The following is a 27,355-nucleotide window of genomic DNA, read 5'->3' as shown; positions in this document are numbered from 1 at the left end:
GAGCCCAAATGTCCACTGACTGATGAATGGATAAAGAAGATGCGGCATATTATGTATACACAATGGAATATTGGCCATAAAAAAAGAATAAATCTTGCCATTTACAGTGAGTTTATTATGTTAAGTGAAATAAGCCAGAGAAAGACACTCATATGTGGAATTTAAGAAGCAACATGGATAAACATAGGGGAAGGGGGAAAAAAGGAAAGGAGGCAAACCGTAAGAGACTCTTAGCTATAGAGAACAGAGAGTTGCTAGAGGGATGGGGGGGATGGGCTTGATAAGTGATAAAATCTTAAAAAGAATACCTATTTATTTGTGAGACACCGAGAGAGAGGCAGAGACACAGGCAGAGGGAGAATCAGGCTCTAGCAGGGAGCCCGACTTGGGACTCGATCCCTGGTCTCCAGGATCAGGCCCTGGGCTGAAGGCGGCGCTAAGCCACTGAGCCACCTGGGCTGCCCGATAAGTGACAGGTATTAAGGAGGCCACTGGGTTTTTTTTTTTTTTTTTAATTTTTAAAATTTTTTTTTATTTATTTATGATAGTCACACAGAGAGAGAGAGAGAGAGAGAGAGAGAGGCAGAGACACAGGCAGAGGGAGAAGCAGGCTCCATGCACCGGGAGCCCGACGTGGGATTCGATCCCTGGTCTCCAGGATCGCGCCCTGGGCCAAAGGCAGGCGCTAAACCGCTGCGCCACCCAGGGATCCCCGGCACTGGGTTTTATATGTGAATGATGAGTCACTAAAATCTACTTCTGAAGTTAATGTTACACTATATTTTAAGTAACTAGAATTTAAGTAAACACTCAAAAAAAAAAAAAAGACTCCTACCTCATATCATATATAAAAATTAACTCAAATATGATGAAAGACTTGAATTAACAGCTAAAGTTATACAATTCAAAGAAGAAAACAAAGGGGTGATCTTTCATGATATTGATTATGGCAAAGATTTCTTAAATATTACACCAAAAGCATAAACAACAAAAGGAAAAAAAAAATAGATAAAATGGCTTTTATCATCAGACATAAAGATGACACAGTTGAAGAAAATTTTCAAATCATATCTGATAGGGTGTAGTATTCAGAATATATAAATAATTCTTAAAGCTCAACAATGAAAAGACAAACATTTTTTTAAGTGAGCAAAGGATTTAGGTTTACTTTTTTTTTTCTTTTTCAAAGAAAGAAATACAAATGGCTAAAAAGACATGAAAATATGCTTAACGTCATTAGTCATTGGGGAAGTGAAAATCAATGCCACCAATTATATATACCACTTTATACCCACTAGGATGGCTAAAAAAATTTTAAAGAGGAAAATAACAAATGTTGACAAGGATATAGATTAATTAGAACCACAGACATTGCTAGTGGGAATATAAATGGTGGAGCTAATAGGGAAAATGGTTTGGCAGTTTCTCAAAAAGCTAAACAATTATCATATAATTGAGCACTTCCACTTTTAAGTATATACAAAACTTGTACATGAATGTCATAAAAGCATTATTTACAATAGCCAAAAGATAGAAACAAATGCTTTTTTTTGTATTTATTGAGATGATCATATGGTTTTTCTTCTTTAATCTGTCAGTATGATGCCTAACAATACGGTGATTAATTTTTTTTTTTTTTTACTGTTTAACTAGTCTTGCATTCCTAGGATAAACTGCAATTTAGTCATGATGCATTATCCTTTCTATATGTTTTTTATTTGCTAATATTTTGTTGACAATTTTTATACCTGTTCTTGAGGAATAAGGTTTTGTAATTTTCTTTTTTGGTTTTGGTGTCAGGATGAAGCTGACCTCATAAAATGTTGGGAGTTATTCTACCCTTTAAATTTCTGAATGAATTCTTATAGAATTGCCATTATGTTACTACCAACTAATGATACAGCTCCAGATAGGTTTAAGGATTTGCTTTTTATTTTTGAAGCTTAACTTTAATTTTGCTATGATACTCACTTCAAAATTGTTTTAATGTAATCAAAATTACTTCAGGTATTTTTTATTGTATAAAAAATTTTGTAAAAAAATATATTGTTCATTCAAGCCAGTTTTCATTGTTCTCTATTACACATAAATTCTACAGTAAAATCTAAGCAATTTTTGTTCTTTTTTAAATCTAAATATTAGTGCATTTTTTAAAAAGTAAACCATTGTTATGAGCATGAAGATGGTTTAACATATATTCTCATTGGAATGGAGTTTTTAAATCAAATTTTAACAAGAACTCAAGTTTTTATGCATTTAGAATGATTATGATTTTTTAAATTTACTATAATTAATACTAATGTATTTTTTTATCTAGTCATGCAGATGGATCAATAAAATTTTGGGATGCTTCTGCAAGTAAGTTTAAGTCTCTTGTTCTATAACAGAAATATTTGGTTAATATTTACTCAGAGCCATTCACCACTTTTTAGTTTGGACAATTAATATTTCAGATACATTTTTAGCATATATATATGACTGGACTATAAAAATTCATTTCCTATGTTAGATCAATTTAAAGTACTATCTCTTCTATACTTTTCCTTTATAATATAAACAGGACTGAATTCACTGTCAGTAACTTATTATATTTACAAAAGGTAAGGTATGTTGAAAAAGTACCAAAATTTGTCAGATCAACTCTGTTGAAGGAATTTCCTTTACCTTCAGCTCTGGTCCTGGAAAAGTTCTTTTATCTCATTAGTCCACTTTTCTTCTTGTCTACCAAGCCTTTGTAAATCAAAAGAAATGATTTGATAAATGTAAATTTTAAGATGTTTGAGAATTATATAAGGAATAAGGTATTCTGCTCAGTTGTTGAAAGGAATGCAGAAATATTTCAGGCTTCATTATATCCATATATGCCCTTCATGCAAGTTATATTTACTAAATCAGATAAAGAACTGCACAAATATGACTAAAAGGCAAACAGTATAAGAGCTCTAAATGCAATACAACTCAAATTCTATTACCAGAAATTTGAGATTTGTTTGAACCAGGTCGATCTAGAAATGGTTTTTTGATTGAGTAATATTTAATGTGAGTTTTGGAAGGTAGTTAAGATTTTAATAGAAATAGGAGAAGAGTAAGTGAGTAATGACTGTTTCTGAGGATGAGTAACCAGTAATATAAAGGTAACTCTTTTGTAAATGAGGAATATAAATGAGTGCTGGAGATTTGAATTTTGTAATTATACCACGAAATCCAAGTAAAAATGTCTAGCAGGTAGGAAAAACAGGCAAGAATGGACACCAATGTAGAAACAGCATAAAAGTGATACATGAAGTTATAGAAGTAAGCAGCTTCTAAGGAAGATGATGATAAACACAAAAGCAGAGGGAAGAAGATTGAATATTGGTGATACTCTTAGCCTGCAAGCTTGAGTATTTCAGCAGTGGAATAAACCATCAGCGAGAGAAAATTAATAAAATATTTAAAACTATGAATTTTTAAGTGACTTTCTGAACTCACACAATAAAGAGCAATGTCTCAGGGAGAAATTCCAAAGGACAAAATATTTTCCTTGATGCATTTTTCCTTGTAAATCTTTGTTCCAAGAACACAATTTTATAGTGACAATTTATATGTTCCTTTCCCACCACCTCAAAGTCACTCCTTAGCTTCTAAAATGTGAGAAGACACTTTAACATCCTCACAACTAGAGTACATGGCACCCTTAAGCAGGCATAATATTTAAGAAGTTAATTTTTAAATATTTATCATATTCAGAACATATATTGCAAAGGTTTGCAGCATGTTTAATATTTTTTACTATAATCAATTATAAGGACAGATTTCCAATTTTCTGGATGTCATTGAAGACTATCACCTAGTCTGCCAATTTTAAGGAATACTAGTACTGTCCAGTACAGAAGTGAGGTTATACTGAATTTAAATAACTGAGTTTGTTATTATGTGTATTAATTTTCATTTACTGATAATAAATTACCATAATTGAGCAGCTTAAAACAGTACTTACATATTATCTTACAGTTTCTATGTGTCAGGAATCGAGGTTCAGTTTAGCTGGGTTCTTTACCTAGGGCTTCCCAAGACCACAGTCAAGGTATTGGCTCCTGCGACAGTTTCATCTGAGATTTAGTATCCTCATTCAATCTCATGTAGTTGGCAGAATGCATTTTTTTGTATCTTTAGACTCATGGCAACTTGTTTCTTCAAGCTGGCAAAGGAGTGTCACTCTAACCTCAGGGAGGGCACTAGTCCCTCTTCTAATTATTGTTATGTCAGTCCCATTAAGGATAGTCTCTGTTGATTAACTCAGAGCCAACTAATTGGGGGACTTAATTATGTCTGCAGTATCCTTTTACCATTGCTATTGTCACATAAATAATCATGGGAGTTATACCCAATCTAACCTGGAAGGCAGGCTATATAGCACTTAGTAAAATTAATGTCTTACCCATGTTCAAAATGTTTTGGTTTGACATAATTTTAGACTTAGAGAATAATTGCAAAAAAAATACCATGAAGTGGTATATAATTTTTAGCCCGATTCCCCAAATGTCAGTGTATACTCCATTTGTTCTTCCACCTTCCCCCCTTCCTCTTCTCCATATGTTCATATATATGTATGTATAGTTTTTTGTAACCATTTGTGAGTTGCAGTGATGCTTTTACACTACATGGCCCTAAAATATTTCACTGTATATTCCCTACACACATTTTTTACATAGTCAAATTATACTTATCAAAATCAGGAGATTAATATTGATGCCATGCTAATATCTAACCTCCATGACTTACTCATATTATTGTCCCAGTAACATCTTTCATAATAAAAGAAAATTGAGAATTATTTATTACATTTATCAGCTTTTCAGTTTTACTCAATTTGGAATTGTTTATGAAATTGATGTTTTTGAGGATTTGGGCCAATTATTTTTGCAAAATCTTTAATTTGGGTTTGACTGATGTTTCTCATGATCATCTTCAGACTATGCATTTTTGACAGCAACTCCTGGATTTTTAGAAATTTTCTTAATAATCTTTTATAGAATCAGAACTTTTTTATAGAAGAGTTATCATCAGGGTCTAAAATGGAAAAGATATTCTCCCAAATAAATATTCCTGAAAACAATTCACCACCCCCCGAGTTTTGAAAAATTATAATGGATCCTTTTCTAATACAGAGCCACTTAGAAAAGATTCTTTCCAAAATAATTATAGATTATTGGACTCTCATTACTAGCTAATAAATTACAAATATTTCTTACCTTAAAGATTGTCTAGAAATTTGTTGAGAAATAAATAAATAAACTGTAAGGATAGCTTCAGTCTTCCATGTAGCAATCAAAGCGGGTAATGTGAAAAAGGATTAAAGGGACTCTTTTAGGAGAGAATTAGGTTCAGTATTCCCATTGTAACCTTTCTGAGCCTCAGGGTTTTCATCAGTAAATGAAAATAACAATACTTACTTCATGGGACTTTTCTGAGGCTCACATGAGACAATATATACAAAGGACCTACATATTCTTTGGTATATAGTATATGTTCAATAAATGTTTCTTTTTCTCTGGAATCTCCTTCCAACTAAACTAATGATAAGAGTACATGACATTGAATGCTTACTAGTTAAAATGTAATTTATTTTGTCTACTTGGATTTTATTTAAGTGCTTTAACAAATACACTGAAAAAGCTTCAACAATTTCTAAGGATTAAGTTCAAATTAGAAGATAACTATGCTTCAATATTTTACAGTAACTCTGCAGATGCTGTACAAGCTAAAAACTTCAAAAGTGTTTGAAAAACAGAAGATAGGAGAAGGAAAACCAACATGTGAAATTGTAGAGGAAGATCCATATGCCATTCAGATGATTTACTGGTGTCCGGAGAGCAGAATATTCTGTGTATCAGGAGTCTCTGCATATGTCATAATTTATAAATTCAGCAGACATGAAATAACATCCGAAATAGTGGTAAGTTATTTAAAATTTAATGTTCACAGCCAGAGTTATTAAAAGAAAGCAATTATCATAGATTTTGGCTAGTATTTGGTATTGTTTTAAGCCTTCAAGACTGCTGTATTTGGCCAGTGATCCCATTCATAGGATTTTAATTATTCTTCTTACCTGTTTAACATTAAAGAATAGATTGGCTTAAAATGAAAAAACATTACTCAAACTTTGTATTATTAAATAGGTGGATTTATTTCTATATAGAATATATACAGACATTTATTGCTTTATGTATAAATGTCAAATTAGTACAGGCTGTGTTGTATATCTTTATTAAAATTTTTTGTCTTTTCTTGTCAATTGCCATAAGTGATTATTTCTCAACTACAATAAGATTATTTTTAATAATTTTCTATATAGAAACATTTTTATAGGATGGAAATAATTATGGGCTACCTTTTCTAATCTTAATTTTAAACTAACCAAGTAATTTAATTATTCAATTATGCTTTCATGGGATAAATTAAATCTAAGTTAAGGCATCTATAAATAATTAGCCTTCCCAGCTGAATCCATCTTATCATTTTATCAGAAGATAAAGATGATTAACTAAAGGCCTGTATGTAACTGTTTTTACCTCAACAGCGAAAATTAAGTAATGCCCTGTTAAAGTATATTAGTTAAAATCTCAGCCTTTTGAGTCAGATAAGCCTGTTTTAATTCTGGCTTTGCCAATGAATAGCTACATAACTCTGAGCAAATCACAAGGCTCCAGTAGTCAGTACTGGAATCTGGGTGAGACCAAGTTACTTCACTCATAATTTTCTGGGTAAATAAAATGGAAAATAATAATAAACTACAAAAAATTTAAAAAAATAAATGATAAACTACAAATGATAATGCCAATTTCATAGGTTTCTTATATAAAATCATTAGCATAGTGTCTAGGTATAGTTCTCACTCAGTAATTGGTAAGTGTTATTGTCACTAGAGACTGTATTTAGTTTTTAAGATAATTATGTAAATCACTCTGATAATATTTCTATATTCACTTTCCCACAATGACATTTGTTTTCAGCCTCAAAACTGATTTATTTATCATATGATTTCACTCATATGTGGAATTTAAGAAACAAAACAGGAACAAAGAGGAGAGGAGGGAAAAATAAAACAGGATGAAATTGGAGAGGGGGACAAACCTTGAGACTGGTAGCGATAGAAAACAAACTGAGGGTTGCCAGAGGGGAAAAGGGCGGGGGGATGGGGTAACTGGGTGGTGGACATTAATGAGGGTACATGATATAATGAGCACTGGGTATTATATAAGACTGATGAATCACTGAACTCTACCTCTGAAACTAATAATACACTATATGTTAATTAATTGAATTTTTAAAAACCTGATTTTTACATTGTAAAGCAAATGTTATAAAATTGATTTTAATTAGTGCTCGCTTTGGCAGCACATATACTAAGATTTTAATTAAAGCAATGAGTGTAGTCATCAAGTATTTACTTTGTAAACATTCTTAGATTAAAAAATAGGTTTGGGGTCATCTTTTTATTCCAATACAGTTTATCATATGTTTTTCAAGTAAGCAACTCTAACCAAGCTAATGAAATTGAGCTAAGCTAATGAAACAAAAATTAGAATTTATTTTGGAAAACGTTTACTAAATTAAGAGCCAGAATAGAATGTTTTTTAAACTAAAAGCCTTGTACAAATAATAATTTGCATGTTATATACATATGTGTAAACACATCCAGTTTATTTCCTTTCACTGGAATAACCTTGACTAGTTTCTCCTTTTATTATCTATGGAGTTGTAATTTATACCTCTAAGGGAGGATTTAGTATGTAAAAACTTTGTCTCCACCAGCAGGTATTTTTCTTATGAATCTGAAGAATTAAATATTTTACAGTTTTTTGTGAATGCCAGTGAATGTTCCATGTATTTCACTATTTAAATCAATTTGGGATATTTTAACTTTACTATAAATTGAAATTGAGTTTATTAGCCTGAAAAAGTAATAATTACCAAAAATTTATTAGAAATTTTAATGTGATTAGTTATTATTAGATTAAATTAAAACTTGATTTTTTTTAAGTCATTAGAGGTACGACTTCAGTATGATATTGAAGATATTATTACCCCAGAACCAGAAACAAGTCCTCCATTTCCAGATCTCTCATCCCAGCTTCCTTCTTCAAGGAGTCTTTCCGGAAGCACTAACACTGTGGCTAGTGAAGGAGGAACAAAGGACAGTATCCCATGCCTCAAGTAAGAGTTGCTACCAAATTTTCAAACAATTTTACATAGTAATCATATCATACTTTGGAACTATGCCAAATAAAACTATTCTTCTCTTTTATTAAGTTGTTGTCAATTGGCCCACAATCTACCTAGGGATACTGTGTTCTTTCTTTGAATATCCATGAAGAGGGCACAATATTTTCATATTTCATTACAAATTCATGGGTTTTCTTTCCAGGTGGATCCTAAAGAAAACATGGCTTTAATAGAATGGGAACATGTATGGTAGGGCAGAAACTTGGCCACTTGCTATTTCCCAATTTAAAGTTTGTTTAGGGAATTTCTTCAGTTGGAATCAAAAAGAAAGCCATATTTATTTACTATCTACTACAAGAATACTGTGTTAGAAAAGAGGATCATGATTGCTAGGATATTGCAAAAATAATATTTCTTTCTTCCTTTTAACTGATACTATTAAGAAGATGAGATTTAAACAAAAAGTAGATGAGGGAGTTAGCTGAAATGTTATCTAGTAGAAGAGCACTCCAGGCAGAAGAACAGCTAGAGCAAATGCTTTAAAGTTCCATTCTCATGAATTGGAAGAGCAAATATTGTTAAAATGTCTATGCTTCCCAGAGCAATGTATACATTCAATGCAATCCCTATTAAAATAACATCAGCATTTTTCACAGAGCTGGAACAAACAATCCTAAAATTTGTATGGTCCAGAAAAGCCCATGAATAGCCAAAGGAAAGTTGAAAAAGAAAAACAAAGCTGGTAGCATCACAATGCTGGACTTCAAGCTCTATTACAAAACTGTAATCATCAAGACAGAATGGTACTAGCACAAAAACAGACACATAGATCAGTGGAACAGAACAGAAAATCCAGAAATGGACCCTCAACTCTATGGTATACTAATCTTCGATGAAGCAGGAAAGAATATCCAATGGAAAAAAGATAGTCTCTTTAACAAATGGTGTTGGGAAAATTGGAGAGCCACAAGCAGAAGAATAAAACTAGACCATTTTCTTACACCATACACAAGATACATCTCAAAATGAATGAAAGACCTAAATGTTAGACAGGAATCCATCAAAATCCTAGAAGAGAATACAGGCCGCAACTTCTTAGACCTCAGCTGCCACAACCCTGGCTAGACAGATGTCCAAAGGCAAGGGAAACAAAGGCAAAAAATGAGTTATTGGGACTTTATTAAGATAAAAAGCTTTTCACAGCAAAGGAAACAGTTGACAAAACCAAGAGGCAACTTAAAGAATGGGAGAAGATATTTGGAAATGTTTATCAGACAAAGGGTTAGGATCCAAAATCTATAAAGAACCTGTCAAACTCAACACCAAAAGAACAAATAATCTAGTCAAGAAATAGGCAGAAGACATGAACAGACATTTCTCCAAAGAAGATATACAAATGGCCAACAGAAGGGCACATGATATAATGACCATTGGATGTATATACTATTAATGGATCAATGAACTCTACCTCTGAAACTAATAATAAAATATATATCAATTAATTGAATTTAAATTTAAAAAATGGCCAACGAACACATGAAAAAATGTTCAACATCACTTGGCATCAGGAAATACAAATCAAAACCACAATTAGATACCACCTCACACCAGAATGGTGAAAATTAACATAAGGAAACAAATGTTGGCAAGGATGCAGAGAAAAGGGAATCCTTTTACACTGCTGGTAGGAATGCAAGCTTGTACAGCCACTCTGGAAAACAGTATGGAAGTTCCTCAACAAGTTAAAAATAGTGCTACCCTATGACCCAGCAATTGCACTACTAGGTATTTACCCCAAGGATACAAATGTAGTCATCTGAAGCACCTGCAACCTAAGGTTTATAGCAGCAATGTCCACAATAGCCGTATCATGGAAAGAGCCCAAATGTCCATTGACAAATTAATGGATAAGTAAGATGTGAGTGATACACACACACAATGGAGTATTACTCAGCCATCAAAAGTGAAATCTTGCCATTTGCAACATGGGTGGAACTAGAGGGTATTATGCTAAGTAAAATAAGTCAATCAGACAAAGACAATTATCATATGATTTCACTTATGTGGAAATTAAGAAACATAACAGGAGAGCATAGAGGAAGGGAGAAAAAAATAAAACAAAATGAAATCAGAGAGTGAGACAAACCATAAGGGATGCTTAACCGTAGGAAACAAACTGACAGTTGCTGGGGCAGGGGGGTGAGGAGATGGGGTACTGGTGATGGGCATTAAGGATGGCATGTAATATAATGAGCACTGGGTGCTATATATAACTGATAAGTCACTGACCTCTACCTCTGAAATTAATAACATACTGTTAATTAACTGAATTTAAATAAAAGTAAATTAACAAAAATAGGGGCACCTGGGTGACTCAGTCGGTTAAGCATCTGCCTTCGGCTTAGGTCATGATCTCTGGTCCTGGGATTGAGCCCCACAGCAGGCTCCCAGCTTAGTGGGGAGTCTGCTGTTCCCTCTCTCTCTGCCCCTCCACCTGCTTGTGCTCGCTCTCTCTCTTAAATAAATAAAATCTTTTTTAAAATAAAATAAAGTGGCTCGCATATAGGGATGTCAGTATAGCTAAGACAAGAGGAGCAAGGTGGGGAGTTGTGGCGAGGGTAGTAGGAGATGGAGTCAGATGAGTAACAGAGAGCCAATATAGGCCATTGTAAGGGTCTTGGCTTTTATTCCTAATTAAATGGAGGATTCATTATAGTGTTTTTAATAGAGAGGAAACATGTTCAGACTTACATTTTAAATTGATCACTTTGGTGGCTTTGTTGAAAATGGATTTAGAAGGGAAGGGTAGAAGCCAGGAGACCAGTAAGGAGGTTATTGTACCTAACTAGAGATGATATTAAAGGCTGAAAGATTCAACAAATAAAAATACAGAATGCTTATTTAAATTTGAATTTCAGGGATCCCTGGGTGGCGCAGCGGTTTAGCGCCTGCCTTTGGCCCAGGGCGCGATCCTGGAGACCCGGGATCGAATCCCACGTCAGGCTCCCGGTGCATGGAGCCTGCTTCTCCCTCTGCCTGTGTCTCTGCCTCTCTCTCTCTCTCACTGTGTGCCTATCATAAATAAATAAAAATTAAAAAAAAATTTAAATTTGAATTTCAGATAAACAATAAACATTTTTTGGTATCAGTATATCCTAGATGCTACATGGGACACACTTGCAGTAAAAAACAAAGCAAAAAACCTACTTATTGTTTATTTGAAATTCAGATTTAAATATGGAAAGATCCCAGATGTCCATCAACTGATGAGTGGATAGAGATATGGGGAGTGTATATAAAATAAATATACATATAATGGAATATTACTCAGCCATTGAAAAGAATGGAATCTTGCCATTCACTCATGTGCAAAATTTAAGAAACAAAACAGATAAACATAGGGGAAGGGAAGGAAAAATAAAATAAAACAAAAACAGAGAGGGAGGCAAACCTTAAGAGACTCTTAACTATAGGTAACAACCTGAGAGTTACTAGAGGGGAGGTGGACGGGGGAATGGGGTAACTGGGTGATGGGCATTAAGGAGGACACTGGAAGTAATGAGCACTGGGTGTCGTATGCAATTGATAAATCACTAAATTCTACCTCTGAAACTAATAATATAGTATGTGTTAATTAAATTAAATTTAAATTTAAAAATTTAATTTAAAAACTGCTCAGATTCTGGATATATTTTTAAGGTAGCACAAACAGTATTTGATGATTGAGTGGATATAATAAGGTACAAGAGAAGGATTGTAGTATGACTTCAAGGGTTTTTAATTGAATAGTTGGAAAGATACAAGTTGTTATTAACCAGAATAGATAAGGCTGTAGATCAATTAAATTTCGAGGAATGAGCAGAAATTCAGATTTTGGACATGTTGAACTTTCTTTTTTAAAGATTTATTTATTTGATTGAGAGAGAGAATGGGCAGGGGTAAGGGGCAGATGCATAGGGAGAGAGAAAATCTCAAGCAGACTCCCTCCTAAACATGGAGCCTGATGTGTGGGACTCTATCCCATGACCCTGAGATCATGACCTGAGCCAAAATCAAGAATTAGAATGCTTAATCAATTGAGCCACCCAGGTATCCCCACTTAGATGTGTTGAGATCTTACATTTGGTGGTAGATTAATGATTCTTATTGTCATGCATTATAACTTACATATGTGTAACAAATGTTATGTAAGAAAATAGACAATAAAAATAATTTAAAATATTAACCTCAAGAATAAGAAAAAGGAAGTGATGAAGGCCTGAAACAGTTGTGGACTTGCCTGATTGAAAAGCTACTTAAACAAACCTACTTAAGTGGTTGGGTATATTTTAAGAAAGCTAGAAGATATGTCCACCTGTGTACTGCCCTCAGTGCCTGGTATTGTATATTTCTGTCAGAAGATTCTATGTAACTTCTAAAGATAAGCATGAGCTTACTTAAACTGTATGTAATAGAACTAGTTTTCTCTCTTTTTTTTTTAGTGTGAAGACACGACCAGTGAGGATGCCTCCAGGGTATCAAGCAGAACTTGTTATTCAGTTGGTGTGGGTGGACGGTGAGCCTCCCCAACAGATTACTAGTCTTGCTGTAAGCTCAGCATATGGAATGTAAGTAAACATTCTAATTTGTATTTTTTAATATATTTGATATACTCAGATGTTTCTTTTAAAATATTTAAGTCCTAAAAATGGAAAGAAGCCCTTACCTAGATTTTTACTTGGTTGAAAATCATATAAGAAAAATGTTAAATTATGATTATTTGTTCTTGCTTGAAGTCAAACTTGTGATAATATTCCCATTTTTAATTTTAGGAGGTTGTTAGGATTTTATTACACGCACTTTAAAAGTTTTCTATCCTTTTCTTCCTTGTGTTCTAATTTGGATACTTTTTTCTGACTTGTCTTTTAGAGTTCACTAATTCCCCCTTCAACTGTTTGGGAGATCCACCCATGGAGTTCAGTTTCAGTTATTTTAATTTTAACTTCTATGCCTTTCATTTGGTTCTTTTTAAAGTTTCTTATCTTCCTAAATTATCATTCTTGTCCTTCATTTCTTTAAACATAGTGAATATAGATCCTTTAAATATCTGTTTGATAATTCCCTATCTGGTATCTAGCTTATTATTTGTCCTGGATTTTGATCATATCATCTTTGTGTAACCCAGATTCGCTTGGTTTGTATTCTAATGTTTTTATGGAATGTTATATGGAATTTATATACCATCATATATTTATTTATATGTTTATAAATAAACATTATATTATAAAGGTAATTTTGAGTTCTAAGTGATGCTATCATCCTGCAAGAAGTATTCATATTTCCTTTAATAGGCTAGACTAAAAGGCAGTAGAGAGCTCAGAACAACATAACCCAATCAGACATTCTTTGAAAGTTGAATTGTATTCCCTTTAAAAGATAATTTAATTCTAAAGTAATCCTTATTTCTAGATTGTTGACCTCCATAGAAATTGTGCCAAATTATATTCCCATCAACAATGTTTAGAATGCCTGATCTTCCATTACCTTTTTTTTAACAGTGGTGTATAACCAAACTTTTAATCCCTGTCATTTTAAGAAGTACATTAGAAAAAAAAGAAAGAAAGTACATTAGAATATTCTCATATCTTAAGTGAAATTGAACATATTTTCCTGTACTGTGACATTTCTGCTTATATTCTTTGTTCATTTTTCTGCAGAGTTGTTGGTATTTCTCTTATAGATTTGAGAAAACTATTTACATAGTAGGAAAGTTAGCTTTCTATGTGATATAACTTACCAGTATTTTCCTTTTTTTTATGAGATTGTTTAGAATGTTTTTTTCCATGCATAAATTCAAATTTTTTTAAAAGTAATCCTATTTTTTATGGTTTTGGATTTTGTGTCATACTTAGAAAAGCTTTCCTTACTTACTATATTCTCTTTTAATATATTTATTTTTAACATACTTAAGTGTTTCTTTTGTCTAGCATTTAATTAGGAATAAATATGAAATAGGGATTAAACTATATTTCTTTCTGGATGACAATGGATTATACCAATACCACTTCCTGAATACTTCATCTTTTCCCTCAAAATTTAGAATCATCTTTGATCAAGTAATACATTTTAAAAATATTTTTGGCTCTAATTCTATACTTCCCAGTCTGTCCCTCTGCTAAGTCTGATGAGCTCCAAGAGCTCTGTGAAGCCATTTGAAAGTGAAATTAGCTAAAAAAACCCTTTGGTGTTCCTGGAGTTTTTACTATGTGATTATACATAAGGAGAACTTGTTCTTGATTGAAAATTTGTTTGATAGGAAAACTGGCAGAAACAGCCCTTAACGAAGGGAGGAGAGGAAGGAAGTATGGAATAGTCAATAATCCCATTAATTTATATGACAAGAATATATAACCCAAGTAGTTATAGCAGATGACTGACCTCAAGCCATTTTCAGGGTTCTGTCAAGAGATTGACCTAAAAAGGCAAAGAATGACAAAATTAAGAGGCTATGAAGGTATATCACCAGGTTCAGAAGCTGAATGCTATTTAGAATAAGTCAGCATATTTTCCAGGTAAAGTAACCGTGGGGGTGAGGGTCTGAAGAACCTACACTTGTATGAGAAAGACAGCTTGGATACCTTCCTCATAGACAGTTTTAACTGCCAAAATACTCCATCCAGCTCAAGTGGCTACTTATGTAAATCCCAGCAAAATTTTAAGACATAAGTAATACCAATATTATACAAAAACTTTGAGAATTGAAAAGGAAAAAATCATATTCATCTCATTATAGGCCAACATAATCTGATGTCAAAATATGAAAAGACCATTACTAAAAGTGGAACATAAATATAGGCGTAAAAATCCCAGCCAAAGTATAAATAAATCTAGTAATAAAATAATTACATATTATAACCATGTTTGGTTTATACCAGGAATGCAAGGCTTAATATTTGAAATGAATTCATGTAATCATCACATTAAAGGATAAAATAGAAAACTATATAAGCCATGAGATGTAAAAAGCAAGAACATTTGGTAAAAATTTATCATCTGTTTGTGATTTAAAAAGAAAAATTTATGGGCAGCCCGGGTGGCTCAGAGGTTTAGCGCTGCCTTCCACACAGGGCCTGATCCTGGAGACCTCGGATCGAGTCCCAAGTCAGGCTTCCTGCATGGAGCCTGCTTCCTCCTCTGCCTGTGTCTCTGCCTCTCTCTCTCTCTCTGTCATGAATAAACAAAATCTTTAAAAAATTTTAATTAAAACAAGAAGGAAATTGAAAAGAAAAATAGAAATTATTATGTATGTACATCATTTAGATACTTTGCAGATAAATTTTAGAATTACTAATAGAATTTAACAAGATTGCTGGACATGAAGGCAATGTAAAAATATACTGAAAAAGTAGAAACTAAAATTGTATTAAGATCCCACTTACAAAAAAATAAAAATAATAAAAAATCTAGGACTATACCTAATAAAAGATGATCAAGACTTCTACACAGAAAACTATAAAACCTCAAAGAAACTAAAGAACTTAAATCATGTAATGTAAAATTCAATAATAGAATAAAGATGTCAGGTTTTCACAAATGATCTGTAGATTTACAACAATGCCAAAATAAATTTTAGCAGGTTTTCTTTTTTCCCCTTGAAGTTTAAAACTAGTTCTAAAATTTATAGAGAAATACAAACGCCACAGTTAGCTAACATAGTACTCTTTAAAGAAAAACAGAATTAGAAGACTTGCTCTATTGGAAAACATGACTTATTAAATAAAGATATATAAGTCATAACAGTGTTTCTATGGGCACAGGAGAGACAGACAAAAATCAATGCACATAAGAAAGAGTGCAGTAAGAAATCCAGGTCAGGGATCCCTGGGTGGCTCAGCGCTTTAGTGCCTGCCTAACACCCAGGGCATGATCCTGGAGTTCCAGGATCGAGTCTCATATCAGGCTCCCTGCATGGAGCCTGCTTCTCCCTCTGCGCCTGCCTCTCTCTCTCTCTCTCTCTCTCTCTCTCTCTCTCTCTCTCTCCCTGTCTCTCTGTGTGTGTGTCTCATGAATAAATAAAATCTTAAAAAAAAATCCAGGCATTTATAGCTATTTTGGTTCTGCAGAGCAATAGAGGAAATGACAGTTTTCCCCCAATAAATACTATAAAGTCAACTGAAAAATTATAGAAAAAAAAGTGAAATTTGACTCTTCTTTCCTACTATACACAAAGCTTCTAGAAAGTATTATAGGAGAATACTTTCATTAGACAATAATATTCAAAAAGTATTAATCATAAAGAAAAACATTAAGAACTTCTTGGGGAAAAAAGGTGCCATTAAGAGAGTGAAATGACAAGACAAGGAAGAGAGAGTTGAATTGATTGTATCTGACAGACTCATTCATATGCAGAGTGTAAAACGAGTCTCATGAATCATCAATAAGAAAAAGGCAAATAATAGAAAGAATGCAGAAGAAATTTGAATATGTCACAAAGAAAGATATATGAACAATATATTTTCATATATATGTGTGTATATATACATATATATATACACAAAAACACACATATATATATGAAGGTACACAACCTTATTAGTAATGTTGGCAGGGTTTGCAAAGATACTAGGTAACAGGAACTCATACATTGCTGTTAAAAGGGTAAATTGTTGAAACTACTTTATAAAATTGTCAGCATTATTTACCCATTTTAGCATGTAAATGTTGGCACACTCAAAAGTTTCATTTTTAGGTGTATACCCAAAGAAAGACAAGCACATGTATATCAAAAGAAAGTGGCCTTATTTGCAAGGGTAGTATTATATTTATAATAGTCCCAAACTACAATCAAATTATGTCCATCAGAGTAGATTGAATAAATTGTAACATATCCATTTGAATTCTACAGCAATTAAAATGAAAACTACATTTACATGTAACAATATATATAAAAAAGCCAAAATCTCAAAAACAAGCAAAACTCGTATAGAAAGTTAGATTTTGGGAGAGGAAAGATTAGCGATAATTGGCAGAAACATGAAACAGCTGCTTGTACCATACTATTTCTTGACATAGTGGTGGTTATGTGGGATTGTTCGCTTTGTGATAATTCATTGAAGTGCACAATTATGTCCACTTACATTTATGAATGTGAATAAGAGTAAAATATAAATATTTTTGCAAATAATTGAGTAATTTTATTTCTAGAAATTTATCCCATAAATATACTCTATATTTTAATGCAAATAACTTGTGAAGGATATTCATTGTTGTTTGTTTTTTTTAAGATTTCATTTATTCATTCATGAGTAACACACAGAGAGAGACAGAGACACAGGCAGAGGGAGAAACAGGCTCCTCACAGGGAGCCCGATGTGGGACTCCATCCCTGGACCCAGGATCATGCCCTGAGCCAAAGGCAGATAGATGTTCAACCACTGACCCACCCAGGCACCCCATTATTGTATTGTTAGTAGCAAAAGACTGGAAGCAACCTATTGTCTGTTAACAAAATTCTAGGTAAAATGATTACACATTAATATTGTGGAGTTATTTTAAAAATTCACTTCCTATTAATTTACATAGAATAATTACCAAAGTACCTACTAAGTTAAATCAAGGTACAGGATATTATTTATACTATAAAACATTGTTTATCTGTAATATGCTATAAACATCGAGAGTTCATTTTTTTAATTCCTACAAATTGATAGGAAAAAAATTACCCAGGATCCCTGGGTGGCGCAGCGGTTTGGTGCCTGCCTTTGGCCCAGGGCGCGATCTTGGAGACCCCGGACCGAATCCCTTGTCGGGCTCCCGGTGCATGGAGCCTGCTTCTCCCTCTGCCTGTGTCTCTGCCTCTCTCTCTCTCTGTGACTATCATAAATAAATTAATTAATTAAAAAAAAAGAAAAAATTACCGAATTAAAAAATAAGCAAACTATATAAACAGATCATTCAGAGGAGAAATACAAATGGCCAATGAATATGAATATAACTTTACTAATAACAAGTAAAATATTTGAGACAACAGAATAGCAATTTTTATCCATTATATGAGAGAATTTTTAAAGATTGCTAATACTTTCTGTTAATATGAGGAAATGGATTCTCTTTTATACATTTATCTTTTAAAATAAAACTGGGCATATCTTTTGGTCCTAAAATTATGATCTTATTGAGATTTTTACAATTTCTGAAGACTCTCACTTATGTACAGTTTGTAGAAGGTTGTTCTATATTATATTACATAAAATAACGAAATATTTAGAATCTATATAAATGTCCAGAAATAGGAAGATGCTCCTTCAAAAAACATGTTATTTTTGTACTTTAGAATACAATGCAACAGTTAAACAACACAAACAAGGAAATATGTCTGACATATTTTCGTGAAAATAAGTTATAGAACAAGTATATGCTTGCTAAAATATAAAGAAAGGGCAAGTATTTAAAAATGTTAATGGCAATCATTTTTGAAAAAGGGATTGGCATACAGTGGGCCAATTAAGGGGACTTTCATCTTATATTTATTGTTGAAATTTTTAAAGTAAAAATAATTTTTAAAATTAAAAAAAAAGAAAGAAAAGTTTGCTTTGTGCCTCTGAACATACTTTCCTTAGGGACTTGGAGATGTGAGTTGGTGAGAATCATCAGACACCAGAAATGGTGATAATATCCTGGACCTATGGTATATGACCAATGACTTGAAAGTCATTCGAAAGTATGAAACTGATAGAATACAGCAAGGTAACTGAAAACAAAATGTGTGGAGAAAAAAGATGAGAAATTAAAGTCATTGAAGGAATCTAATGAGATTAAATGTGAATATTTTACTTTCATTCCAAAGATAAAAGCAATTATGTTCTTCTATTATTATCTTCTTCCCATAATTTCCAGAGGATACAGAGCCATAAAGCTTTGATAGTTAGGTTTAGTGGGAGCTCTATATTTTTTTAGTTACTGAGATAATCAAATACAGAGTTAAAGAGCATGAATGTTAGAGTCAGATTATTTGGGATTTAATTTTTTTAAAGATTTTATTTATTTATTTGAGAGAGAGAGAGAGACAGAGATAGCAAGAGAGCAGGAGCAGGGAGGAGAGGAAGAAGCAGGCTGAGCAGGAAGCCCTATGCTGGTTCTATCCCAGGACCCCAGGATCTTGACCCAAAGGCAGACACCTAACTAATTGAGCCACGCAGGTGCCACTGAGATTAAAAATTTACTGCTGCTTACTAGCTGTTGAATCTTAGAAAAGTTATTTAAAATGTCTATGTTCAATTTCCATATCTGCAAAATGAGATAAAATGTTGTGAGGATTAAATGTATTAATATATAAAACGTAGGGACGCCTGGGTGGCTCAGCGGTTAAGCGTCTGCCTTCGGCAAAGGCTTCCTGGAGTCCCAGGATCAAGTCCCACATTGGGCTTCATTTAGGCAGCCTGCTTCTCCCTCTGCCTGTGTCTCTGCTTCTTTCTCTCTCCTGTGTCTGTCATGAATTAATAAATAAGATCTTATATAAATAATAAAAAAATGAAAAATAAAATGTAACTTTTAGGGGCACTTGGCTTGCTCAGTCAGTAGAGCATGCAATTCTTAATCAAGGTTATGAGATCAAGCACCACATTGAGCATAGAGCTTAAGAAATAAAAATAAAATGAAACTTTGAGACTCAGCGCAGGATACACATGACATATTCAAATAGAACAATTGAAGAGTTTTTAATAATGGATTATTTATCTAAGATGCAGAAGAACATGAAATACTATAGTATCCCAGGGCTAGAAAGGATAGAGTTTTATTGCCACCCATAAAATAATAACTTGATGATATAATTATTACAATGTTATTTACTTGGATACAAAGTAAACCAATAATAGACTGATTTTATCTTAAAAATCAGAAAGAATATAAATGAGGAGAGAATCAAGATGGCAGAGTAGGAAGACTCTGAATAAAGTTCTCCATGGACACATCAAAATTACAACTATGTGTAAGACAACTTTTTCTGCAAATGACCTGAAGACTAAAAAAATAACTCTTACACTATTAAGGATATAAAAGAAAAGCTACACTGAGACAGGAAGGAGGGGAAGAGAGGCAGACTAGTTATGACTTATATCCTTAGCACGGGAACCCCAAGCCAGAAGAATATCACAAAGGCAGAGGTACTCCCTGAGTAGGTAAAGGGTAAGGCATTACATCAGGCACCTCTGCTTTGAGGACTTGCACTGGGAAGATGTGCCCCCATAACATTTGCCTTTGAAAATCAGCAGAGCTTAACTCTGAGAAAGCCACAGGGCTATAGGAAAATGAGACTCTGCTCACAAAGAGCCTATGCACAAACTCATTTGCACCAAGATCCAACATAGAGGCAGCAATTTAAAAGGATACTTGAAGGATAAGTACTCCTCCAAAGTGGCTCCTGCCCCAGGGGGTGTGGTGGATATGGGGGTACTCCCCACCAATGCAGCTGCAACAGTCATGGCCAGACCTTGTAGCCAACTATAAGGGAGACTAGCACCCCCAAAATACATACTCACAAAACTGTAGCCCAGCCTCAGCCACTGTGAGGAGGACCAGCCCACCTACCAGTACACACGTAGCAGCTGGAGCCCAACCACAACAGAATGAAATATAGAACCCACATAGGAGACACACTGGAGCACCTGGTTCTGGGGAATAGGGAAGATTGCACCTCTGAGCCACACTGAAAATCTTCTACCTAACGCCACTCCTTCACAAGTGGAAGATGTAGCTGATCTACTTAATATGTAGAAACAAACTCACAAAATCAAGCAGAATGACAGAGAGGAATATGTTCCAAATAACAGACAAACCTCAGAAAAAGAATTAAATGAAACTGAGATAAGGAATCTACCCAATAATGAGTTTCAAATTATGGTCATAAAGATGCTAACCAAAGTTGGGGAAAGAATGGATGAACACAATGAGGACTTTAACAGAAAGATAGAAAACATTAAAAAAAGCCAATCAGAGCTAAAGAATATAATAACTGAAATGAAAAATACACTCAAGAGAATCAACAGTAAATAAGATGATGCAAAAGTACAAATTAGTGATATAGAAGACAGGGTACTGGAAATTACCCAAGCTGAACATCAAAAAGAAATTTAAATTGAGAATAGTTTAAGGGACCTCTGGGACATCAAGTGTACTAGCGTTTACATTATAAGGGCTCCAGGAGAATGAGAGAAAGAAGAGGAAAATTTAATTGAAGAAATAATAGCTGAAAACTTCCCTAACCTGAGTAAGGAAACAGACATTCATGTCCAGGAGTCATAGCCCCAAACAAGAAGAACCAAAGAGATCAGCACTAAGACACAAAATAATTAAGATGTCAAAATTAAAGAGAGAACTTTAAAAGCAGCAAGGGTAAAGCAACTAGTTATGTACAAAGGAACCCCCATAAGATTATTGGGTGATTTTTAGCAGAAGCCTTGCAGGCCAGAAGCAGTGTCATGACGTATTCAATGAGATGAAAGAAAAAATACATACAACCAAGAATACTCTATCCAGCAAAGTTTTTATTCAGAATTGAAAGAGAAATAAAGAATTTCCCAGACAAAAGGTAAAGGAGTTCATTACCACTGACCTGGCCATACAAGAAATGTTAAAGGGACTTCTTTAAGTAGAAAAGAAAAGTCCATAACTAGAAGTAAAAAATAATGAAAGATAAAAACCTCACAAGTAAAAGCAAAAACAGAGTAAGGGTAGTGGGTCAACTTATTTGATCCTCTATTTGCTACCACTTCAGACCTAAAAACATAATAAACTAAAGGTGAAGGATGCAAATTGAAGTGTAAAAAAAAAATGCTGGTGTCACAATATTTATATCATAAATGAACTTTAAAACAAAGATTGTAATAAAAGACAAAGAAGGGAATTATATCATCTTACAGGGATTAATCCAACAAGAGGATATAATAATTGTAAATAATAATAACCCTACATAAAAGCACCTAATATATAAAGCAAAATAATAATATAAAGCAAAATATTAATATAACTAAAGGGAGAAATTGACAATAATAAAAAAATAATAGGGAACTCTACCACCCCATTTACATCAATGGGTAAATCATTCAAATAGAAAATCAAAAGCAAACAGTGGCTTTGAATGACACATTAGACTGGATGGACCTAACAGAAGTACAAACTGTACAATCCAAAAATAGCAGAATACATTCTTTACAAGTGCACGTAGAATATTTCCAAGATAGATCACATGTTAAGCCACAAGTCTCAATAATGTTAAGAATGCTGAAATCATATCAAGCATATTTTCTGACCACAATGGCATGAAACCAAAATCAATTACAAGAAAAGAAACTTATGTAAAAAACAAAAAAGTAGATGTTAAACAACATGCTACTAAACAAGCGGAACAAGAAGGAAATCAAAGAGGAAATTAAAAAAATAGCTGGAGACAAATGAAAATGGAAACACAATGGCTCAATATCTTGGGATGTGGCAAAGGAGTTCTAATAGGAAAGTTTACAGCAACACGGGCCTACCTCAAGAAACAAGAAAGATCTCAAATATCCAGTGTATCCCTTCACCTAAAAAACTAGAAAAAGAAGAATAAACAAAGCCCAAAGTTAGTAGAAAGAAGGAAATAATAAAGATCACAGCAGAAACAAATGAAATAGAGATTTCAAAAAGAAAGAAAAAAGAAAATATCAATAAAACCAGAAGCTGATTCTTTGAAAAGATAAAAAAAAATTGATAAACCCTTAGGAAAATTCAATTAAAAAAAAAAGAGAAGACTCAAAATCAGAAACAAAAGAGAACAATTCACACTTCAGAAATACAAGGATTTTAAGAGACTACTACAAAGAAAATATGCCAACAAATGAACAACATTAAAGAAATGGGTAAATTTCTAGAAAAACATAATCTGCCAAGAGTGAATCTAAAAGAAATAGAAAATATGAATGGACCAATTACTACTGAGGAAATTAATTCGCTAGCCAGCAAAAGTTAGACCAGATGGTGTCGCACGTGAATTCTACCAAACATTTAAAGAAGAGTTGATGTCTATTTTTCTCAAACTATTCCAAAAAATAGAAAAGGAAGAAATTTTTCCAAATTCATTCTACAAGACCAACATTACCCTGATGCCAAAACCAGAAAAAAACACTACCAAAAATCAAAACTATAAGCCAATAGCCCTGCTGAACATAGATTCAGAACTCCTTGATAAAATAATAGCAAACCGAACTCAACAATACGTTAAAAAGAATCATTCACCACAATCAAGTAAGATTGATTCCTGTGACACAAGCATGGTTTATAATTCATAAATCAATCAACTTGATACACCACATTAACAAAATGAAAGATAAAAACTATAAAATAATCTCAATAGATGAAGAAAAAACATTTGAAAAATATGACATTCGTTTATGATAAAACTCACAACAGTATGGGTTTGGAGGAAACATACTGCAACATAATAAAGCCATATATGAAAAACTTACAGCCAACATCATACTCAGTAGTCAAACACTGAGGGCTTTCCCTCTAAGATCTGGAACAAGGCAAGGATGTCCACTCATGCCTTTTATTCAACATGGTATTAGAAGTTCTGGATGCAACAATGAGCCAAGAAATAAAAGGTATACAAATTGGGAAGGAAGAAATCAAACTTTCCCTATTTACAGATGACATTATACTGTATGTAGAAAACCCAAAAAAAATTCACCAGAAACTACTAAAATAGATAAATGAATTCAGCAAAGTTGCAGGAAACAAAATTAATATACAGAAATGTGTTCCATGTATGTACATGAGTAACAAAATGGAGAGAATAGAGAAAGAAAAACTAAGAAAACAATCCCAATTACAATTATATCAAAAAGAATAAAATACCAGAGAATACAAAGAATAACTTAACCAAGGAGGGGAAATATCTGTAACTCTGAAAACTCAGAAGACACTGATGAAAGAAACTGAAGACAACACAAACAAATGAAAAGATACACCACATTCATGGATTGGAAGAGTTAATAACATTAAAATGTCCCTATTACCCAAATAATCTATACATTCAATATAATTCCTATCAAAATACGGTATTATTTTTCACAGAACTAGAACATGTATTCCTAAAATTTGCATGTAAGCACAAAAGAACCACAAATAGCAAAATAAGTCTTAAGAAAGAAGAATAAATCTTTAAGTATCATAGTTCTAGGTTTCAAGATATTTTATAAAGCTATAATAATCAAAACAGTATGGTATTGGCATAAAAAGACACAGACCAACAAAGCAGAATAGAGAACCCAGAAATAAACCCATGCTTATATGATCAATTAATCTATGACAATGGAAGCAAGAGTATATAATGCAGAAAAGACAATCTCTTCAAAAAATGGAATTAGGAAAACTGGACAGCTAAATGGAAAAGAATAAAACTGAACCACATCTGACACCAACTAAAAAATAATCTCAAATGGATTAAAGATCTTAATGTAAGACATAAAACCACAAAGTTCCTAGAAGAAAACAAAGGCAGTAATTTCTTTGACATTGGCCTTAGCAACAGTTTTTTAGATATGTCTTCTCCCAAAAGGGGGAAAAAAGCAAAAATAGATCATTGGGGCTACACCAAAAGCTTTTGCATAGCAAAGGAAGCCATAAACAAAACTGAAAGGCAATTTACTGAATGGGAGATATGCAAATGATACATCTGGTAAGGAGTTAATTTCCAAAATACATAAAGAATTTACATAATTCAATACCAAAAAAATCTGATTAAAAATGGGTAGAGGAATGACAACTGGGTGGTTCAGTGGTTGAGTGTCTGCCTTTGGCTAGGGGTCCTGGGATCGAGTCCCACAGCAGGCTCCTTCTCCATATGCCTATGTCTTTGTGTCTCTCATAAATAAATAAATAAAAATCTTTTTTTAAAAAAATGGGTAGAGGACCTGAGAAGACATTTTTCTAAAGATATACAGATGGCCAACAGACACATAAGATGTTCAACAGCACTAATTATCAGGGAAATGCAAATCAAAACCACAATAAGATATCACACCTGTCAGAATGCCCAGTATTAAAAAGACAAGAATAACAAGAGTTAGTGAGGATGTGCAGAAAAGGGAACCCTTGTGTACTGTTGGTTAATGTAATTTTGTAAGCCACTATGGAAAACAGTATGGGTTCCTCAATAATTAAAAATGTAAACATCATATGATCCAGTAATTCTACTGCTGGATATTTATCTAAAGGAAATAAAAATAAAAATATAATTTAAAAAGATATGGAAGCAACCTGTTTACATCAATAGATGAATGGATAAAGAAGATATGACATACACATCAGACACACATACACACACAATGGAATGTTACTCAGCCATGAAAAAGAATGAGATCTTACTATTTGCGACAACATGGATGGACCTAGAGGGTATCATGCTACATGAAATAAGTTTGAGAAAAACAAACACCATACGATTTCATTTATATGTTGAATCTACAAAACAAATGAATGAACAAACAGAAACACCCATAAATACAAAGTTTTTTTCAGAGGGGATGGGGTTGGTAGGTGGAGCAAAATAGATGAAGGGCTTTAGTGGGTGCAAACACACAGTTGTAAAATAAATCACAGGGAGGAAAAGTACAGCATATGGAATACAGTCCATAATATTGTAATGACTGTATGTTGATAGATGGTAACTACACTACTGTGGTGTGCATCGTGTAATGTATAGAATTGTTAAATCACTATGTTGTATGCCTGAAACTAATATAACGTTGTCAATTATAGGAACTTAAATTAGGCTTCTTATGAGAAAATAAACCTAAGATATACATGACCTACAACAGTACTGTCCTATAGGTCTTTCTGCAGTGATGGAAATGTTTTATAAACTATGGAAATGTTCTATAATTCAGTCCAATATGTTACTGCTAATCACAGTAAACATCTAAAAAGAAGCTAGGACAACTAGGAACTGCATTTTTAACTCTGTGGAATGAAGTTAAATTTTAGATTAAAAATTTAAACAAATTTTTGTCATTACATAGTGGTATATCAGAAAGAAAACAAAGCTATTTTTAAGACTGAATTATTAAACCAATAATTTTCCAAAGTATATTGACTACAAATGTTGCATGAACGTTTTTCCTAAGTATATCTATCAGTAACAAAACTTATAAGGTATTTAAAAGTAAAATTTTGCTTTTTTTCCAAAGCCATTGAACAAACTCATATTTAAACCTATTTTTCTGAGTTGCTACTTCTAGAAAGAACAATTTCTTTTTTTTTTTTTTTATAAATTAATTTTTATTGGTGTTCAATTTACCAACATACAGAATAACACCCAGTGCTCATCCCGTCAAGTGTCCCCCTCCGTGCCCGTCACCCATTCACCCCCACCCCCCGCCCTCCTCCCCTTCCACCACCCCTAGTTCGTTTCCCAGAGTTAGGAGTCTTTATGTTCTGTGTCCCTTTCTGATATCTCCCACACATTTCTTCTCCCTTCCCTTATATTCCCCTTCACTATTATTCATATTCCCAAAATGAGTGAGAACATACACTGTTTGTCCTTCTCCGATTGACTTACTTCACTCAGCATAATACCCTCCAGTTCCATCCACGTTGAAGCAAATGGTGGGTATTTGTCGTTTCTAATGGCTGAGTAATATTCCATTGTATACATAAACCACATCTTCTTTATCCATTCATCTTTCGATGGACACCGAGGCTCCTTCCACAGTTTGGCTATTGTGGACATGGCTGCTAGAAACATCGGGGTGCAGGTGCCCCGGCGTTTCATTGCATCTGAATCTTCGGGGTAAATCCCTAACAGTGCAATTGCTGGGTCGTAGGGCAGGTCTATTTTTAATTCTTTGAGGAACCTCCACACAGTTTTCCAGAGTGGCTGCACCAGTTCACATTCCCACCAACAGTGTAAGAGGGTTCCCTTTTCTCCACATCCTCTCCAACATTTGTTGTTTCCTGCCTTATTAATTTTCCCCATTCTCACTGGTGTGAGGTGGTATCTCATTGTGGTTTTGATTTGTATTTCCCTGATGGCAAGTGATGCAGAGCATTTTCTCATGTGCATGTTGGCCATGTCTATGTCTTCCTCTGTGATATTTCTCTTCATGTCTTTTGCCCATTTCATGATTGGATT

At 33.4% G+C, this 27,355-nt stretch overlaps 1 protein-coding gene across 2 annotated transcripts in view; it reads left to right on the top strand.

Annotated features, from left to right (window-relative positions):
• STXBP5L (syntaxin binding protein 5L) overlaps window positions 1–27,355 on the top strand; it is a 336,858-nt gene that overhangs the window by 215,799 nt on the left and 93,704 nt on the right. For both annotated transcript variants that reach the window (XM_055316232.1, XM_055316231.1), the window contains exons 14-17: window positions 2,318–2,358; window positions 5,721–5,938; window positions 8,027–8,199; window positions 12,690–12,815. In XM_055316232.1, the coding sequence (XP_055172207.1) occupies window positions 2,318–2,358; window positions 5,721–5,938; window positions 8,027–8,199; window positions 12,690–12,815 (558 nt within the window). The remainder of the gene's footprint in view (window positions 1–2,317; window positions 2,359–5,720; window positions 5,939–8,026; window positions 8,200–12,689; window positions 12,816–27,355) is intronic.

The sequence above is a fragment of the Nyctereutes procyonoides genome, unplaced genomic scaffold (assembly GCF_905146905.1).
Source record: "Nyctereutes procyonoides isolate TBG_1078 unplaced genomic scaffold, NYPRO_anot_genome, whole genome shotgun sequence".
Taxonomy (NCBI): domain Eukaryota; kingdom Metazoa; phylum Chordata; class Mammalia; order Carnivora; family Canidae; genus Nyctereutes; species Nyctereutes procyonoides.
The sequence above is the reverse complement of the archived record's forward strand: the minus strand, read 5'-3'. Positions and strand labels throughout refer to the sequence as shown.